Source organism: Saccostrea cucullata, unplaced genomic scaffold (assembly GCF_032062105.1).
Source record: "Saccostrea cucullata isolate Sc308-1 unplaced genomic scaffold, CSIRO_AGI_Scuc_v1 ctg2458, whole genome shotgun sequence".
NCBI lineage: Eukaryota > Metazoa > Mollusca > Bivalvia > Ostreida > Ostreidae > Saccostrea > Saccostrea cuccullata.
Window position 1 is genome coordinate 122,501 of NW_026928295.1, and position 22,111 is coordinate 144,611.

The window sequence follows — 22,111 nt, forward strand, 5'->3', positions numbered from 1 at the left end:
ATCACGATATTGGCATAACTAGCAAAACATCTTTTTATTATCGTATATGTCATAATGCTTGGTTTTTTTTTCTTAAAAGTCTTTTGAAGTAGAATATGTCGTGTGATATCATCATGAAACTTGAAGTGCATGATCATGAAATGTTACTTTTTGCTATGACAAGAAAAGACATTTGATAAAGCAAAGAAAAACTAAACTGTTTTCCCCACATGTCTATGATTTTTTCGGACAACCCAAAATATATGTCATAATGCTTGGGTTTTTCTTTCTTTAAAATCATTTGAAGTAGAGTATGTCGTGTGATATATAAAACTTTCGCCTAAATAAGCTTAACTTGTGAGATGTATATTGTGTCATTTCCAGGAAAAGGCCACTTGTTGTAAACAATACTACATTAGTAGGACCCCGCGCATACCGGAATGTTTGCCACGCATTCCGACGAAGGAAAAAAATAATCAGATATGGTTTAAAAACTCAGTTTCATTTCATTCGTCTCTGACATCGCATACAATCATGAATGAAAGTGAGTTGACAACAATTGTGACCTACAATGGTTCTAAGGTTGGAAGCCTTGAGGACTGGAATAGCCAGATAGCCTCCGAGCGTTTACTGAACACGGTCATCCTGTGCTTCTACTTGATCATCGGAGTGTTAGGAAATCTACTTGTTATTCTTGTTTACAAAGCTCGCTCGCACATGCAGACGGACAACCGCTACTTTATTTTGTTTCTTGCTGAGCTGGACCTAGGTGCAGTGATTGCAGGAGTAGCTTATTCTCTGTTCCTCAATTTTTATTTTGTTCTCCCAAAAGATGGAGCGGTGTGCAAGGTGTTTTCTTTTCTTCTACAGACAGGCGGAGTGACTTCAGGGATTGTTCTGTTGTACATCTCAATCCAGCGATACAATCTGGTGTGTCGGCCGACAAGAAGACAAATCACGGCACGGCACAGAAAAATCATGTTGGCGGTCAGCCTCGCCGTCGGAGCGGGCCTGTCTGCTCCTATATCGGCATTTTACGACGTCAGCGAAGTATATAATGCAGAAAGAAATGTGACGGGATTCGAGTGTAGCATTGTAAAACCAACACCTCTTCACAGTGTCATGTTTTCGATTTATAGTGGTGTCTTATTTTTGGCGACGATTGGCATACTGATCACTATGACAGTTTTGTATACTTTTATTTTGAAATCCATGAAGAAAAGAAGTGCCACATTCAAAGAACGCGAAAGCCGTCGAAAACAGCTACGAGAAATGGCAGATGCCAACACGGGGGACTTTTCCAGCGAGGATCTGTTAAACAGTTCATCACAAGGCCAAACAAGTTTCAATGGACTAGAAGCAAGGAATTCCCAATTTGTCCTGGTCGATTTGGTTAAAGAGAAGCATCCACGATCTTCTATGATTATCGATAAAGACGATGGCGCAAAATATCGGGATTCGATCTGTAAGCGAGACTCTCGTATCGATAGTCCATCAAAACAGCTCACGAAACGAGGACGGAAAGCTAGCTATCAAGCTGTGAAGAACCATTTTTCCACAAATCGATATTCTTATATTTTTATATCGATATCATTCTTTTTTGCGATATCGTACATACCAACTGTGATCGTCTCAGCAATAGAATCGCGATCACGATACTTTTGGATTAACCAATCATACTCTGCACTGCAAATTTTCCTGATTTTGCGCCGGATGTATATTTTTAACCACATTGTTAACCCTATAATTTATGGCTATTTTGATCGTTCTTTTCGAAGGGAAGTGAAGAAAATACTACGTAAAATGTTGTGCGGTCTGGTGAAAATTGAAAATAACAGTATGTCTGACAAGACGAGTGGAAACCACTACTAACCCACTAAATTATGATTGTATTTGATTTTGAAATATAATGTTGATCGTCTTTCGTGAGAAGAAATTATTGGTTTTAATTTTCTGTTACTTATAGAGTACGGGTACCTTAACCGAATCTTTTCATTTTTCATCAATGTTTGTACAGAAATAGCTATACATGATTTCTTCTGGGAACAAAAAAAAATCTATAACCGCTTGAAATGATCGTTTTCGAATTATGCTTAAAATCTTTTCGAATCTAATTGAGACAAGGTTACATGTATGTGTAATTTGAGGGCACTTTTAAGGAAAATGTAATATCTTGCCCACTTAACATTGTCACGGGATTTTTTTTCCCTGGGAGTCATTGAAATATTTTATGCAAGTACAAACGCACTTTTGTTTTATGACTCGATGAAACGCGTGGAATGAATTAATCAAAGTACTTACGTAAGTCATGATCATATTCATGTCTGTGGTTGGCTGAATCTAGTTTTCGGATGTTTATCCTATATTACATGTCCTAGAATAAAAATGTTTTGAAAGTTTAGTGCTACACGTATTTAAGTTATGTTTTTTTTTATTTTACAGTGTTTGTTCTGACTTCTGCTTTGTTGAATCATGATACTGCCTTTTATAAAATATAACATATGAAATTATGCTAAGTCTAATGTGATTTCTAATGAAATGTATACATTGTGAAATATTCATTTTCATTGGAGATAAGGTCCATTTAATTCAAATTCATTTAAAACCCAAAGTAAGGTTTCGCGTAACCAAGGGAAATTTAAGATATAATCTTCAATTCACTCTAATTTTTAATTATTTTTATACGTGTGTTAGGGTATATTTTGTGATCTTTGGTCAATCTTTGGCACCTGTTTAGAGTTGATTGGTTAAGGTATTTCCATCCTTTTGTGATGTCATGGGTTGTCGGAAAACCTATAGTTACATGTAGGTGCTATTAATAGCAATATAGCCATATAAAGAAATATATCTTTAAGGTGAATGCCTTTCAATATATGTTATTTGAAGTATTGTTTAAAAAAAGAAGTAGGATTCTAAAGTGGGGGGTTTTCCCTTGGACCTTCCATTTATTCTTTTTTCCCTTTCTGGGGGATGGGAGGGGATGAGGATTAGAGGTATGATTCATTTCTAAATTCAGATGATTTTGCTGACAATATGGCCTCTTTGGTAAAAAAAAATATTATATTCTAGGGCTGCGAAGTTTAATTTAATTTCTTATGCTACGGTAGTTTTTGCTATTTTGTTGTATCGAATTTCTGTAACCCAACAAAATTCAAACCTATCTTTTAAATAGATTTCAGATATATAACAAGAATGTGGAAGGGAAAAATTAAATGTATTTACAGGATTATTGAGGCGTTTTAATACATTTAAAAACTAAATACTTAAGTCCTTAAAACCTTTCAGGTTTTAAGGAAGTAGCAATCGTTTCCATCTAGATGATTTAAGATGGCAAAGTCATGATAACTCGAGAATTATAAGGAAGCGTCCACTTCCCCTCACTTAAACATTATGCAAGTAAAACTTTAAGAGAAATAATTCTTCCTTTGTTTTGATTATGCAGTGAGTTATTCAACTTTAAAATTTATAAATGCCCATTATGCTGCATTTGCAGAACTTTCCATCAGAAAAGATAGTAAAAATATATATATTATATAAAATAGATGGAATGAAAAAATTACATAAACTGTAATACAGTGTATATTCTAAAACCCATCAACTCAGTTCATGCATCTGCCATCTTTATTCCTTTTTTGTACATATACTAGGTCCTTCTGGTTCTGATGATTTCGCACAATCTTTTTGACGTCATTAAAAATGTTAATTCCGATATAGCACAGGTGCAAAAAGGGAATTAAAGTAGTCATTGTTAACCCCCTACTAAACAGTCCCTATATAATTTCTTACTTTAAAGGTCCAACAGTTCGACTGTCATGAAGTCCAGGAACTGTTAAAAAGACTGTTACCAGCTGACGTCAAATAGCGCTAAACTGATATTTTCATTCGACAGAGGATTATAACAAAATACTAGTAGTTTGTGCATGGCAGGAGTCTCGAAAAGCAGTCGATCTGCTAGACCTGAATGCAAACTGTTGTCCTGGGCTTTTTTGGTCCAACAGATCACTTCGGTCCTACAGATCGACTGTTTCCTCCCGAGACCCCAGTCAACAACTGTATACTCCTCGAGCATCACCAGTAATATGTTCTGGTCTGTTGTGTATCCGTATAGTGACTGCTCTGCAATTGAAAAACACTATTACGAATATTATTATATCGTTTTCTATGTAGGTCTTGTAATATTTCAAGGAGAAGGAAATGCTCAAAGATATTGATTTATACTTTAAGGACCACATAATTTTTTTATTTCGATGTAAAACTGAAACACAACTTGTTAAAGATTACATGCACACACAAAAAATAAATATGTGATCCAGTCTATGGATTTGTCCAGTGTACATTTATCAGGGACAGATAGGACAGACTTGTCTCCATATTAAAAGCGTATCTCGGAAAAAACATGCAAAATCTGAAAAATCGTCCAGGAGGTTATTCAGAACGTTTTATTTTATCATAATTTCTAAGGTCTAGGTTGTTTCGGGATCAAAAATAAAAAAAAAAACAATAAAACGCGTCAATTTAAAGCAAAAATGAAACAAATAGGATGTGATACATCTTTAATATGTCACTTAGTGCTAGACAACAAATGAGCATTTTAAGTGGTATATAAACAGTCATTGACTCAATCAATACCTACTGCTGAACATCTAACAATAGAAATAAGTGGGTCAAAGGATCTTTTGTTCATATATGTATTTGCAGAAGTATTTCTATAATTCTTGTTTAGTAAATAAAGTAAAGTATAATAATTAGTAATAGTAATAATAGTTATTTGCTGTGTATATCACAGTCATAAATGATGGTATCTTCACCATGAACTAAATTAAAATATATGGCCACCAGTTATAGATTTGGAAATGTGTGAAGAAAACGAAGAGTACTGGAACTCAAAATTCCATTAAACGTGACAAAATAGGAGCGGAGCAAACACAGACCTCCAAAACATCAGAGGTGGGATCAGGTACCATAGCGGAGTTAGCATCTCCTGCCGCCCTGGAACACTTGCCATGTGCTCCGTCTCATGTGAAAAAAAAGGAAAATATGTGGACAACTCAGTGTGTAAAAAATTGCCTAACATTAAATATGAAAAAAAATATTCCGCCTTTGACTTAATGATAAATTGTCATTGATTTAAAATATGTAGGTCTATCTATTTATTTTGAGTAAAATTAATCTATGAGTGACACTAGAAACACGAAAATATATGACAGATTGATATAATCAACATTAAACACAATTTACATCTCTTTTTTCAATGTCCAATAATGAAAAATTATGCAAAGGAGAAAAATATTTTTTTAATCATGCAGTTTACTTTTTGCATACATTTTAATTATAATTAAAAACATGCAGAGGTGGACGGAACTTAGGTTTGATAATCATTAAAGTCATTTTGGTTGTAAAATTCTTTATTAAAGAAAACGTCCTTGTTATTCTTGCTTCATCAACTTATTGACCAATAGCTTTTCTTATAGATTAAAATTATAATATGAGTATTGAATCCCCTGGGATACATAAACTGTAAATCGAACATTTAGTATTTGAATTTTAACTCTGGGGACTATACAGAAAAAAGCATTCTTTGCCGTTTATAATAAAAAAAAATAGATATTAAGAGTTAGATTGGAGATTACAAGTTTGCTTTTAATGAAAATATTCAATATTTTATGGTTTATTTGACTTATGTATCTTCTTTATATTTTTTTTTTCATATAAGCACAGGAAATAATATAGAAGTTAACCAGAAGAGTTTTCCTGACTCCATAAGAGTGAGAAAAAATAAAACAAATTATTGTCGCTCTTGATTTAATGTATATTTCAATAAATAATATCATCTACCCTATTCTAAACTTAGTTATATTTTTTAATTATGCTTTCACATTTGTGACTTGAGTCCCTTGAAAGATGTATATGTAAAAACAATCCATAAAGATTATATATTATATGTCATATACATCTAAGTTCATTTATTTTGCAGTTGCAAATATAAGTCAGTATACAAATAAGTAAAACGACTACGAGTACTTAATCCCTCGATCTGATTCGATTAGCTAAATGTATCAGGGACATATAAAACAAAGAGACCTTTGTTTATATATTACGATGAAAGTCAATTTCACACATCAGTTCTGAATGGTCAACACTAAGAACACTGTACATGTAAACACCGCTTAGTAGGAAATATAATTAATATGATTCGGATATGATACATATTGATATGAGTGCAAGACAAGAATAAACCAATTTTTGTGAAATTTTAACAATTAACAAACCATACTATTTGAATAGCTTGCAAAAGGATAAAAACACACCTTATGTTTGATATATTAAGTTTATTTTATTGATTTACAGTACACGTATATTTGTTGCACTATAGATCATTGAATTTTCAGTGTGATGCATTAAGTCACTCTAAGTCACATAGTTCAAGATACCATTCTTACTATGAGCTGTTGTTCTATTGGTGACAACCCCAGTTTGTACTTGGTTACTTGATGAATAAACAGCATGTACCTATATTGTCACCAAAAACTTCTGTAGAATCCTTATAGGGACAAGGACACAGTTTCAATTGAAATATTTCAAATTTATTTTTCCGCTTTTTTATGTTTGCAAATACTAATTCGTAATGATTATCAAAAGTTTGAATTATTTTCAGTTGTCGAGATACAAGATAGATTTAGGCATTCAAGCCTTTGTTATGTAAGCACGTATCATGTTTTTTTAATATAGGTTAAAATATACTAATACATGTTCGTTCAAAGCATATTTTTCAATAAATAACTTAATTCTTAGTACCATTGAGCAGTTTGTAGTGATTAACTGAATCTTGTTTTGTCAAAAATATGTCTGTATGTAAACATAAACAAAGCACGAGCCTTAAATTGTTTACCCGTTACATTATGAAGAAGTTTAAGCTATTTATCTTCCTTAAAAATCAACAAATGATATTCAATTTTTTGCTGATCGTTTAAATTGTCTTAATAAGGAATTGTAAACGTTAAAATTGGTTTTAATTTCAAAAATCAGTTGAAACTGTGTACATGTTCCTTTTATATACGCGAGTGATTAATTATCGAGTAATTAATTATCGCGTAGTTTCGCAGGAAGCGACACTCGAAAAATTAAATTACTGGATTTTGTTTCTTTGATGCTGAGAGCAATGTAAATGTTTATTAGCAATGTAATCAACCTTCCACTTGCAAGTTATTGTATTTGATGATAAAGTGTAATTTAGCGATAATAAGTACTCGCGAAAAAGGAATCTATAGTATATATTAAAGATAAAGAATAAATAACATAAACACTTCTTTTTCGGAAATCAGCAATATTTACATATTTCTCATAGTTATTTATGGAAGCACTCATATTTATTATGTTTAAAAATTAGTGAAATTATAACAGATTCAAGAAGGCAATATCAATTTGAAAATATGAGATTGGTTTCATAAGACCGCTTTATTATAAAACAAAGTCAGGTCAAGGCCATTTACACAGACATTAAGCATTACAAAATTCTTTTACTAATCATTTGATGTCTACTTGTATTTTAAAAACTTAATTTTTTCCTATTGTGCTAAATTTTTATGATTTTTTATCACCCCCCCCCCCCATTTGATGTTAAATGTACTGATGAACTGTATATCAATAAAATTTCATCAAGAAAAACTTAAAGTTTTAGACTCTAATTTAATATATCAAGGTCTTCCTACGTATTCTGAGTGAAATTAGACATTCTCCTGACAGGAGAAACAATTAGGAAAAAACAAACGTAAATTTAACAGATTGATATTATCACCAAATTTACATCTATTTTTCAATGTCTTATAAATATTTTTTTCTTTTCTTTTTTAATTTAAGCGCAAGAAAGTATAAAGAAATTAATCGTCGGAGTTCTTCTGACTCCATAAGAGTGAGAAAAATAAAGCAAATTATTATCGCTCTTGATTATGGTATATTTTATAATCATTAATATCACCCTATTTTATAGCTACTTATTTTTCTAATAATGCTTTCACATTGATGACTTGAGTTCCTTGACAGGTGAACGGTGTTTATGTAAATACAATCAATAAGATTAATATATGATATACATCTAAATTCATTTATTTTGCAATTGCAAATGTAAGGCAGTATACAAATTAGTAAAAGACTAATTAATCCCTGTGATTCAATCACCTAAATGTATCAGGGACATATAAAAGGAAGATACCTTTGTTTTTATATATTACAATGAAAGCATTAATTTCACACATCAGTTCGGAACGGTCAACACTAAGTACACTGAACATGTAAACACCGCTTGGTAGGAAATATAATTAATATATGTAGGATATGATACATTATTGATATGAGTGCAAGATAATAATAAACCAATTTTTGTGAAATTTTAACAATTAACAAAATATAGTATTTAAATAGCTTGCAAAGGGATAATAACACATCTTATGTTTGATAGATTAAGTTTATTTTATTGATTTACAGTACACTAGTATTTGTTACACTATAAATCACTGAATTTTCAGTGTGATGCATTAAATCGCCCTAAGTCACACAGTTCTAGATACCATCCTTACTAAGAGATGTTGTTCTTTTGAAAATAACCCCTGTTTGTACTTGGTTGCTTGTTGATTAAACAGCATGTGCAATGTACCTATATTGTCACCAAAAACTGCTGTAGAATCCTTAAAGGGACGTGGACAGTTTCAATTGAAATATTTCAAATTTATTTTTCTGTTGTTTTTTTTATGTTTGCAAATACTAATCCTTAATGATTATCAAAAGTTTGAATTATTTTCAGTCAAGACACAAGACAGATTTAGAGTTCCAAGCATTTGTTATGTAAACAAGGCCCGTGTCATATATGTTCGTTCAAAGCAGATTTTTCAATAAAGAACTGAATTCTAAGAACCATTAGGCAGTTTGTAGTGATTAACGGAATCTTGTTTTCTCATAAATATATTTTCTATATGTAAACAAAAACAAGGCACGAGCCTTGTTTACACTATGAAGAAGTAAAAGCTATTTATCTTCCTTAAAAATCAAAAAAATGTTATTCAATTTTTTGCTGATCATTTAAATTTACTTAATAAGGAATTGTAATCATTAAAATTGGTTTTTCAAAAATCAGTTGAAACTGTGTATTTGTTCCTTTAAGATACGCGAGGAATTAATTATCGCTTAATTTCGCAAGAAGCGTCACCCGCAAAATAAAACTACTGGATTTTGTTTCTTTAGTATTGAGAGCAATGTAAAACGTTTATTAGCAATGTAATCAACCTTCCACTTGTGAATTATTGTATTTGACGATAAAGAGTCATTTAGCGATAATAAGTGCTCGCGGAAAATAAGGAATCTATAGTATACATTAAAGAAAAAAGATAAAGAATAAATAACACAAAAACTTTTTGTGGAAATCAGCAATGTTTCTCATAGTTATTTATTGAAGCACTTATATTTATTATGTTAAAAAAAATTTGGTGAAATTATAACAGATTCAAGAAGACAATATAACTTTGAAAGTATGAAAACTACATGCAAAAGTGTCTATAACATATTAGAAAACAATACAAACTGGCATATCTAACCTCTTACAATTTCTTTATATTTAAGGAAATATTTTTTATTCAAAATCAAGTCAAAAAATACATCAATCTATGCCAAAAAAAAAATTTGAATGTTTTATGCATTATACATCCATAAACAAGAATAAAAGTTAGCCACGTTTCTTTTGACAAGTGCTTTATTCTAATTCTTGGTTGGCTTCATTTGCATGGTTTTCATAATTTAATTTTTTCAGGGTTGGGTTGAATTGTGTTATTTTCGTTAGTTTCGTCAGTTCATCAGTCTTGCACTGAGTGATATATCACAGACGTATCATATCCGATCGTTTCATTTTCACTTTCAATTGACGTGTTTGATTATGTTTATAACGATATAACAGCAACAAGTCTCACATTACATATTTTTTTGCGTGTGCATGTGTTTTTTTTAAATTAGTTTACCAGGACCAAAATCTCAAGTGAGCTTTTCTAAATGAAAAGTCCCGGGGTCGGTTTCTTTTCCTGTGTCGAGTATCCTGTGTAAAATTTTGAAATATAAAGGTAGCAAGCAATAACAAATTAGTTCAAAAATCCAGTAAAACAAAACAAACATGGGGTAGAACAAATGTTATAAATGAGTTACAGAAGCTGACACAAAGGATAATTATTTTAATCACGAAATTATCATGTCTTAATTTGGTAGGAGTTAATTTTCTGGCAAACAAGATTCGAGGATTATAAAAATTTGATTGTGTAGTACCATCAATTTTATTGTGCTAAAAATAAGAGTCTTACTTGTTCTCCGAATGCATCTGAGCCTACCCTGTTTTAGTTTTTTTTTTTTTTGCTTATGAGATGGTTCATGTCAAATCCATTTGTTTTGCTTTAAATAATGGACTTCCGAGTAACGTTGTAATTGTTACCACCTATTTTGAGGTATGATCATAAAATATATTTTACATTTTTATTTATTAAATTGTCCAGTTATATATTGTTAAGTAAGTTATTTATTACAACTTAACTTTCATACCCCTTGTTACCCAAAGAGATCTGTTTGCATGTTTTTAAACTAAATTTATTATAGGTATAGCATAATACTGTGTATTGAAATGTTATTTGATGTCGTAACGTTCAAAGGATCAATAACAAAAACAAACTTTTTTCAGGAATCAGCAATATTTCTCATAGATTTACATTTAGATTGGTAACCTGAATAATGTTAACCAATTATATTTGGAGAATTGTATAAGATTTTTTCATATGGTCAAAAAAATTGTGCAAAATTTTGTATGGAATTATATAGAAAGAAAAACAGTCTCATATCTAAGCACAAAGGAAAACCTACGATTTCTTTATATTTCAGGGATGTATAATTTATGTCATTCCAAATCAAAATCAGTCAAAAAATATATATCAATCCATGCATCCATGTTTTGTTTGTGTTTAGTACCCTTAACTTTTCAAAGAATTCGAAAGTGAAACAACTTGTGGGAAAAAACAATTTAACTAATAGTTATGTAACTAGTCGTGAAAAAGGTTGATTCTCTTTATGATTGATTGATTGTATACTGTTTAACGTCCCTCTCCAGAATATTTCACTGATATGGAGACGTCACCATTGCCGGTGTAACGTTGAATATTGACCCCAGTTGAAAATTGACCCGGGGTTCATTTTTCAACGTTGAATATTGACCCAGGGGTGTTTTATCAACGTTAAAAAATTGAGACCAAAAGTCGTTGAATTTATACCCGGGATCATTTTTCAACAGCTTGAATTTTTTTTCTTATCGCCGATGACTTCAACGAGTTGAAAATAGACCCTGTTGAATACTGACCCCACCTAAGAGTTTGAACATTTTTTGAACTGGGAAGTTGTTTAACGGGATTTATCAGTATCTCTATATTTATATTTCGGGTTCAATTTTTTTCCCTTTTCAAGAAAAATAGAAATAAACGTATCATCCCGTGTATATATGTACATTTTTATACACGATTTCAGTTATCTTTAAGCATGACAACTTTATTTTTGACAATATTTTCTAAAATCCACATCCATAAATAACTATACATGTACAAAACCATGAATAGGGCATAAAACAAAAATTCTGAAAATCTGGTGACTAGAAAGTGAGCCGTATTTATAAATATTATGGTTTCGTCAAAGGTCAACATGTTTAAAAAATTATTTTACAATAGCTCCAAAACTATGTGTGGTATAAAGTCAAAACGTTTACAGTTTATAAATACGAGTATATCATTGATTAATAGATAGAAAGTATCACTTGATAACAAATATTTTTAAAAAGATATTTTTTGAGAAAAATTGTATCAGAAAATGTACATATTTATAGATATATGCACCTGCTTGATTTTTTCTTCTTTTTTGTGAAAACCATCATTGCAGAAATAATATATGTTTATCATTGAAGGGCAAGTTGGACGTGAATGGTCTCTGAAAGGCTGTTATTGAAAGCATGGCATGTATAAAAACAAGACCCCTATAGAATCCGCCATTTGCAATGTACTTTCACTTTCAAGTCTTAACATTTGGACAAAATAAACGGAAAACAACTTTCCAGAGGCTATCCAAGTCCAACTTGCCCTTCATTGATAAACATATTTTGTTTCTGCAATAATTGTTTTCACTTAGAGCGCGGAATTAATTAGGTGTATTTTTTGAAAATATGTGCATTTTTAAGAAGAATTTTTCTCAATTAATATTTTTTCCAAGTATGTTTTTCATGTTTTTTATCAAGTGATACTTTCTATCTATTAATCAATAAAAACTTTATAAACTGTAAAAGTTTAAACTTTATACCTCACACAGTTTTGGAGCTATTGTAAAAATAAATTTTTGGATGTTGACCTTTGACGAAACCTTAAGATCAGGTGGGCAGAACATCCCATCTATAGTCAAATTCAGTATAAAAATTAACAAAATTAAAAGCCTAAAAATTAGAATGAAACACATCGGTCAAAATAAATCCAATGATAGGTTATATTTGTGAAAAGATCAATTATTCATATAGCGACCATACCATGTAAGTAATGCTGACTTTAAACAAGGTTGGTGAAATCCTTGTAACAAACTTATCTTTCAGTAGCCTGTCTCGGCCTAAAAATCGATCGTTTTCGGAGCATATAACCTTGAGAATGAATCTGGGATGGACTAGAAGCTGCACTTCCCACCATATTTTTTATCAACATTTAAAAAAAAAGCCGTCTCTGCAACTTCTTTTGATCTATCAACTAAAAAGCGCATTCCTCTTCAAAGAAACAGAGAGAGAGAGAGAGAGAGAGAGAGAGAGAGATCCTAAAGTTTTTCTCGGACGCAGGGGTATGGTGTCAAAACCCTCTGAAATATTTTGACAAAAAAAACATAAACAAAATAAATAAACGAAACGCAATAAACATACAAGCAAACAAAAAATGGAAAGGGAAACTAGCCATAGTTGAAAACCAAACTATGTCTCTAATTGGATGGAAGGGCCGCTTCAAAAATTCCTCACAAACTATTCTGTGTTTCCCCGATTCGGTGGGAGGGGGTCAATGTCTTATTTTGGCTACTTTATTACAAATATTAAATAACGCTGAAAGTTAGGGTTGTGTATCCAAGGCAAACATTTTTTGATTTAAAAAAAACTACAAAAATGAAAAAAAAAAAAAAACAGCCCAGTAACAAATACAAAAGAAAAACCCCAAAACAAACACATTCTTCAAATATATATGGTACTAATCCCAAAAAGGAGAGATTAACCCCCCCCCCCCTTTACATCCTCTACTTAACATAATAAATATGTATTAATTTTGATGTTCGTTCTTGAACTGTTTGATTAACTATGCGAAAAAGATCACTAAACCTTTTATTTTGAAAAAAAAAATCCGTTTTTCAAGTTGGACATTATAAGTTATTAATGTTGTGCATAACTTAATAAGCACGTGCATCATGCGTTAAACTCTCACCATTTTCCAAATACTAATATTAGGAATTTTAAAATTAAATTAAAGGTAGTGTTGTAAGCAAAAAAATTATAAATAAACAAATTTATGAACTAAATTGTATATTGTTTAACTATGTTTACTAATATTCAGGATTTACATATACAAATGTACTTCTTTTTAAATATAAATTACACGAAATATTGCAATATTAAGCTGCATGTAACTTTGAAATCTAAGAATTTTTTCTGAATTACAGAATTAAGTGTGCATTGATTACATTTGTGTCGGAAGCAAATTGAAAGTGCGAGGGGCTAATTGAAAAAGAAAGAAAAATTCAAAAATTCGAAAAATTTCTTAATCTATAAGGCTCAAGATATTTTTTATGACATGAGTTCTGATACATCTACATTTTGCATATTTTGAATGTAAATCTTTACAAAATTTTCTTGGAAAAAGATTTGTTCTGGGGAAATAAGACATATGATTATTCACCATATAATCAAGAAATTTAACAAACGATGGATATTTCTACATATGTTTAATATTTAAAATCTTTTTAAAATATCTCAACATACATTATAAACATTCAGTTTGGTGGTAAAACTTCAATAGATGTGATCAGAATGCAAACACATTGCATAATTCACGAAAAATTGAATATTATATAATTGTTGAAAGTAAATAAATTGCCCCTAAAGTTAACACATCCCTGCCCTTATTTGAATAAATAATTTTTTTACATGTTATAAGTTAATCACCACTACCAAATAATTCACCTCTTTTTATAAGTAAAGAAATTGAAATGACCATTCTATATTTTTATGTTGTACTTAAGGACCCTCTCTACACCAGTACAAAATGTTTTTGTTTTTTGGATATTGAGAAAAATATATTCCATAAAGGTGTTAGTATTGACCTTATTTATATGATTTTCAAGATATGATGCGTGGCATTTAAGCCCATGAAAAATAATCAAACACAACCCAGTATCATTAAATAGAAATCACTGTTGTTTGTAAACTTCCAAAGAGAAAATTAAGGTAAATAAGATGTTCATTTAATTTATCTTGGCCTTTTAAAATTATGATTACAAATTGTGTAATAAACTGATAATTTCTAATTTGAAGAAATTAGTTCTAAGTTTCGAGATATATAGTTTTTGTTCTGTCCGTCTGCCTGTCTGTCTGAAATAGTAACTATGGAATAAGATTATGTATTTTATTTCGAAAGTTGTCTCTCTTATTAGATGTTTGGTCCCCTTCAGCTGAAATATCCCTATAAAAAGAGATATAAATTTCGAAGGAAATCATAACAAGCAAACCAATGAATTGACCTACCAAAGCTTAATAATGAAGACAATTAATTGAATTATCTTAATGTCATATATATGGATTTCTACATTCTATTGCCATTTTTTTTATTTAATACTCACGATAGTTAATGAAACATTTAAATCACTTTCCTTTCATCTGTTAAAATTGAGATATTTTTTGTAACTTTATAACATAATTTTTTTAATTGTTAGATGCAGAATATTTTTTAATTATTATTTAACGAAGGTGTAAATTGACGGCCGCTATCGATTATACATAACACCCACTTATAAATTAGTTATTCAAAATAGTGATTAAGAGTGCTTTTCAAACCAAACGCATGTGTAAACACTACTGAAATAATTTTAGTAGTGGTTAAAAGTGTATTTCAAAACCAAATGCACGGTTGTAACCACTATTGAAATTTCTACAACTATAGAAACAATGATTTCAATACAGATTTTGAATGCACTTAGTTACAACCACTAATGAAATAAAGTTCAATTTTGAAATCAAGTTCAATACTGAAATAAAGATTTCAATGGTAACTGAAATATATGTAATGGTTTCAATGGTGTGTCCAGGGGTGGTTTTTGACATCTTTCCCCTAAACTCCTAATATATTTCTAAAGATAACAAATGAAAGACCACAGATATCAATTCAGAATCAATTTAAATCAAATCAGAATTGTTCAAATTGCAACATCAAAAGGAAGAATTGTAGATATTAATTTCAACAGAATATTCAAGACAGGAAATGTTCAACCTTTTATCTCTGCACTATAACATAAAATTTACAAAAACGTCATTGATACCGTGGGACGGGAGGGGGAGAGATGTCAATATTGATAAATACGACACAAATGCTGAAACTTCTAAGAAATGTAATTAAAAATGCACAAAATCACTCCTTGAAAAGTGATTGAAATAAATGATTTCAATAGTGATTGGAAGAATAATTTCGACTCAAATCAATTAATTCAATTGTTTATTATCATGAACTGAAACAACAGTATAGAGAAGATATACAAACACGAAATATTTACATTACAGCATATAACATGCGTGAGAAAAATATGATAAGAAAAAAAAAATCAATTGAAAAAACAAAAGTGTTGCAATGGGTATTGAAAGAATGATTTTTATAGTTGCTGATAATTGTTTCAATAGAAATTGCACATTGCAAATCTTATTGAAAAAAAAACAAATATTGAAGAAAAAGTCTCAGGATGACCTGTTCATTACTTTTTCATTAACATAATAATTGATTTATTGAACTTAAATATGATACGTAATTCTATGTTTTAAATAGTGTCTAGAAATACTATTAGATCTACTTGTAATACAGGGATGTCTATGATTTTAAAAAAGATTTAATTAGTAATTTTAAGTAATTTTTTATGTATGGTAATTATTTACTCTTAATTTTTTGGAGAGCAAAAACATAATAAATACAAACATTTTAGACATTTAAGAATATCTACATTAAATATAGAAGAAAATCGACATATAAATGCACAAACTTTCTTGTGAAAGAAATCATTTTATTAAGTTTAAGAACATGATGAGAATTAAATTCATCCCTTTTTTCAACAGTGGGGTTATTTCAATATTGCTTACAATGTAGTTTTTGAAATCATTCATGTAATTTTTTCTCTTTAGACTTGGAAAATTAAATATACGAGGGCTGTTCGGAAATTATTCAGACTATGGGTGCGTTCACAATTCTTCCATTGGTACAAATATCGATTTGCCATTGGCTTGTCTTTGGCACCAATGTTGAACAATGGTACAATTGGTTGCCTTTAAACTGTGAACAGCATATTGGTAAACCAATGACAAAACAACCAAAGGCTGTACCAATGGTTTTCAAAAGTAAATAATGGTGACGCTTGGTTACTAATGGTCACCAATGGTAATCAATGGTAACCAACGGCAAATGTTGAGTTATTCACCATTTTCCAGAAACAACAAATTCAAAATGAAGTTTGTTCATTGTATTCCTAAAACAAAATAAAATTACTTTTATGGACATAACTTTATATGAAAACTTGTCTTCAGGTGATTTTCTTTTTCCAAAACAAGTGATCATTTGTTTGAAATTTGGAATACTTTGTAGAGATAACAATATTTTCCCTTATATTGTAGTAGAATTCATCTGAAGTGTTATTACTAGTGAGAAAACTTCACTCTTGCTACCAGGAACGGTCCAGGTAGCCATCTAGGGGGTGACACTAATAAACGAAAAAATCTGGGTTATCAATCTGCCAGAGATGTGGTTGGCCTGCAGAATTGGTTACCAATAGAAGTTACCAATAGTAAACATTGGTACCAATGTTTTGCCTTTGGTAAATTACACCACCAATATCAACCAACCAATGGGAGAATTGTGAACGCACCCGTGTATATTTTGCTTTTTAATGAACGTCTTTCGGTGAAAATTTGCATATACGTTTGACATACACCAAGAAATAATAGAAGCAAAAAATATTTTACAAATATTAAATATTTTCTGTACAGTGGTATATAAATGCGTCATCAGTAGGGGTACCCGGAGCAGTCTCGAAATCAGAAATTGAAAATATGCAACACCAACGTTCGAACTCTTCGTGGACTCATAATAAGAGCGAAAATAATTCTGTTAATATGTATAATTTTTCAGCTTTAATTCAAATTCATGTTGTGCAATTTTGTTAGAATTCTGATGAGGAGTACGGAGATCAGAAAAAAAAATTAAGCGCGGTAGAGAAATGTGCTAAGAATGAAAAAATGGATTTTGACGTCAAGGGCGGAGCAGCGAACATGCCTAAAATTTTGTGTAGCGCAATGTAGAACTCTTTTCCAGCCTCAACGACCTGTTATAACAATAACTACGAGAAAATATGTGTTAGGTTTGTTATTTCATTTGTATGCATTTAAAAAAAATAATAATTCAACCGGAGTGAAATCGAAAGCTCCGGACGACCATCAATTATTACGTACGATATTAATATCGTTACGGTATTTAAATATCGTTGACCCGCGTTGCATAAATCGTCACTGCATGATTTTATGTCATATTTTCCCAAAATAAAAATTTTATATTCGAGTAGCAACAGCCTCCATTTTTAAGGAATAATTTAAGGAAAGAGACTGTTTGATTTTTGTACTGTTATATGTAAATACAAAGAAGGAAAAGTATTATATATAAACGCTTCCCGATACATGCGGAACCATCTTCGGCTGAAGTGACGTTAAATGACGTAGTGATACATGTATGTTTATCATTTCACCGAAACTGTTCTTATTATCATAGGATTTCGAAATTTTGCATTAGTATTTTATTCATTCTTTATAAAATGTCGATGAATTTTCATGAAAGTATCTCTGTCCTTTATGGAGTAAATGTGATTGTCTCAATAATTTCCGAACAGCCCTCGTACTTTAAAAATATTAGTTAATATTTCAATAGAAATATAAATATAAACATATCACACTCAGCAAAGGTTTTCAGGTAAAAATAAATTTCAGAATATATAATCTTGGTGCTAAAAGTGCATTATAAACTTAAAAAAAAAATACCAAGCCAGGTGAATTATATGGGAAAAGCAAAATGGTAAATATCAGATTATGTGGGTTTTTTATACCCCCCGCAAACGAAGTTTAGGGGGGTATATTGGAATCACCATGTCCGTCTGTCCGTCTGTCTGTAGACGAGATTTTGTCCAGACCATTACTCAGAAAGTATTGGAAGGATTTGTCTGAAAATTTGTACACATATTATTCACCATATGAAGGTGTGCACCTGATATTTTCATCTTGATTTAATTATTATTTTGAATTTTACAGGTGTTTTTTTATTTTTATTTTGTGGTTTTGTCCGAACCATTTCTCAGAAACTATTGCAAGGATTAATCTGAAAATTTGTACACTTATTATTCACCATATGAAGGTGTGCACCTGGAATTTTCAACTCTTTTGGTTCATTTTTCTGCATTTTACAGGTTTTATTTTTTATTTAATTGACTTGCTCATTTTGGGCTCATTTATAAGGTTTGAGACATAGAATCTAGAATATCTGTACAAAAATGTGAACTACAGCTTAAAACTACTCATAATTTTTTTTAAAAAGAAACATCATCAAGTGTTAAAAACAGTTTTTACATTGCACAGAAGATAATGTAATTTCATTTGTCTCTTGGGAATAATATCTGGACATGCATCCAGTTATAGATAAATTAATGAGTTTGGTGTGGGAAGTTGAACATTAAGGCATCTCATTATCAACCATGAGTTATCTCCTGGGAATCGGGCACAAGAATTAAAGATCTCTCTTCTCTTGCAGAGTGTCATAACACATACATGTAATTGCAATATATTTTTTAATGCAGAAATAAAAAATAAAATAAAAAAATAACGTTACAATGGAATAACAATGTATTTAAGTATTGATGTTTCATTTGATTGCACCTTTGTTTCATTCATTAAGAAACATGATGAGCAATTATATTTTACTGCAAATTTTTTTGTAAGTAAATTGTGAACACCTCTAGATCCATAAAGTATTTTTGAATTGGCACCTCTCTGAAAAACCCAGCGGGGGGTATTTGTCCCTATTGGACAGTTCTAGTTTTTTTTTTTTTATCATTTTGATTTTCCTCTTAAAATTCACCTAATTTTTTGTTATGTTGTTTTTAAATGTTACACTTTATTACACTTATTACACTCAAAGCGCCAAGATAACATATTCTGAAATTTATTTTCATCTGTAAACCTTTACTGAGTGAGATTTGTCCATATTTGTTATTGCAAGAATTTCATTTTTCTGAACCTGTGATATGATATAAGTCTCCCCCAAAGAAAAAAAATGTGTTTATATCATCTGTTCTTAAATCACTATTGAAATCATTTTTTAATCACTTTTCAAATCTTTATTTCAGTTTTCAATACTATTTTAATAGTGGTTGCAACCTGGTTTAGGTTTCGAAATGCATCTAAAACCTCTTTTGACATCATTGTTTCAATAGTGAACGTTGTGGTTGCAATCTGTGTTTGTTTTGAAATACACTTTAGCCTCTATTGAAATAAATATTTGCATTTTACATTTTTTTCTTTAATTTAAAAGTTTTAATACAACAGAAAAATGATTCAATATATTCCCCCTAATTTTAATTTTTTTTAATACATTTTCAAGATCTCAAAACATGATTACATGAATTTATTTGCTTACTATATATTAAAAATATGTTTTAATGGTGTAATCTATTCTGTGGATTGACTGTAAAGTGTCCAAACACTGTTGTTGATAAACGTTATGTTTTGAACTATGAATATTTTATGCAATTTATGTTTTCAGATAGATAATATTCAGTGATTATTATAAAACAGTTTTGTTGTACTTCCTGACTGCAGTAAAATTTAAATAAAAATTAAGACCACAGAACACAAAATTTTTAAGTGTTGGCAACTATCAAGATAACGAGATCGTGCAATATTTATAATCCTATACTTTATGGTTAAAACATAAATAATACAAAAGTGTTGAAATTTGGCTTCATATCCTGAATATTATTATCTATATTTCGCAAAACAAAAATGGCACGAATATATTTAGAAAAATGTATTTTATACTAAATAAATATACTATATTTTCCTAGCTTCAAGTGACAAACACAGTCATCCAGAAACACTCTACTCAGCGACTTTTTCTTTATATTTATTCATTTTTGAGTAATGAAGTTTTTTACATTCTTGTTGCACTCCTGACGAAGAGCATTTATATAGGAGTCTATAAAGACATAAACTCATTCTGAGATACATTTCACGTTCTGGTTTGCGCTCTACTTTAAAGGGAGATGGACACAGTTTCGGCTAAATAATTTCAAATTTCTTTTTCCATTTAATAATAAGCTTTTTTTTTTAATGAACCTGTAATATGATATCAAAAGTTTGAATTTCAGTTTTCGAGAAACAAGAAGCTCCAATTCATTAATTGTTATGAAAACAGGGACCGTGTCATGCTTTGTTTGCACAGGTTAAATATTCAAATTTATGCTCGTTCAAAGCTGATTTTTATATTAAAGGAGTTAATTCTAAATACAATTAGTCAGTTTCAGGAGATTTGCTGACTCTCATTTTGTTATGAATATGATATTTTCTATATGTAAACAAAAACAAGGCATGATCCTTGTTTACATTATGAAGGATTTTCAGTTCTGTATCTTCTATATAAATCAAAAAATGATGTTCAAATTTTTGCTGATCATAAGAATTGCCTTAGAAACTGTAAGCATAAAAATTGGTTTAAAAATCCAGTTGAAACTGTGCCCATGTGCCTTTAAAAATTTGCGTTTTTGTAAAGGAGTACAACAGAACATAAGAACTATGGATGATAAAATATGAATACAAGTATGAAGAAAGAAAAAAATGGGTAGAACGTTCATGTTTAACCTCATCTGCTAACAATGTTAATCACATGAATTAAAATGTCCTATAAAGTATACTTTAAATCCTAAATATACTAATTTAGTCTTTTAGCTGTTTTTTTGTGACATTCATAGGCAATACTAGTAGTTCAAGATATAAGTTTAACAATTTTATGCATATAAACAATTAAATACGTGTGTTTTTGGTATATAACGACGTAATTTTGATAAAATTTAATATTTTGTGTTCTGGGTTTTTTATTTTTTTTTTCTGTCAGGAGTGCAATAAAACTGTTTCATTAATAATAATTCTCATCTCCTTTTACTAAAAAATAAATTACAGAATGTGTTTGATTCTATTTGTAGTTGAAATCATTAAGTCATTAAATTTTTTAACAAATTACTAGTACACGTAGATATTTTACGGTTTACTAGCATTCCCAGAATAGTTTTCATCAAACATGTATTTTTATATTATACATTACACTAGCGTCAAAATTTGAATTTAAAACTTCTGTAAATATTTAACAAAATATCTAAACGACGAGTTGCTAATATAAATTATTGAGTGTTATATTTCTAACATATTTATTTTTAGAAAAGGATAATATAGTCATCAGGAGCGCAATACCATAAGGTAATAAAAAGAGGTCACTTTCAATTATTTTTCAGTTATTTTGTAAGAAATCAAATATATCGAAATATATTTTCCCCTTAAATTGGAAAACGCGGACTATATGAACTAAAAAGAGATTTGAGGGGATTCAATGTAAATTTTTCCTCCACATCAAAATTTTCCATACAAGACATGAGACGATCAATAAAAAATAATAAAATTCCAGTTTTTAAACAAATACAAGAGAAACTCCAGCAAGATGTAGATCTCAACATTTATATCTCTGACACAAGTTTGAAAAATAAAAAAGCATACTAA

At 30.1% G+C, this 22,111-nt stretch overlaps 1 protein-coding gene across 1 annotated transcript; it reads left to right on the plus strand.

The window, feature by feature from the left end:
- The first annotated feature begins 384 nt into the window (after window positions 1-384).
- On the plus strand, window positions 385-2,386 carry LOC134277115 (cholecystokinin receptor type A-like). Its single transcript, XM_062759400.1, has one exon. The coding sequence runs from the start codon at window positions 514-516 to the stop codon at window positions 1,849-1,851; it is 1,338 nt and encodes a 445-aa protein (XP_062615384.1). The 5' UTR covers window positions 385-513; the 3' UTR covers window positions 1,852-2,386.
- The last annotated feature ends 19,725 nt before the right edge of the window (window positions 2,387-22,111 follow it).

Excerpts from the sequence above, each read along its gene's own strand:
- LOC134277115 (XM_062759400.1), top strand. The coding sequence starts at position 514 with ATGAATGAAAGTGAGTTGACAACAATTGTGACCTACAATGGTTCTAAG.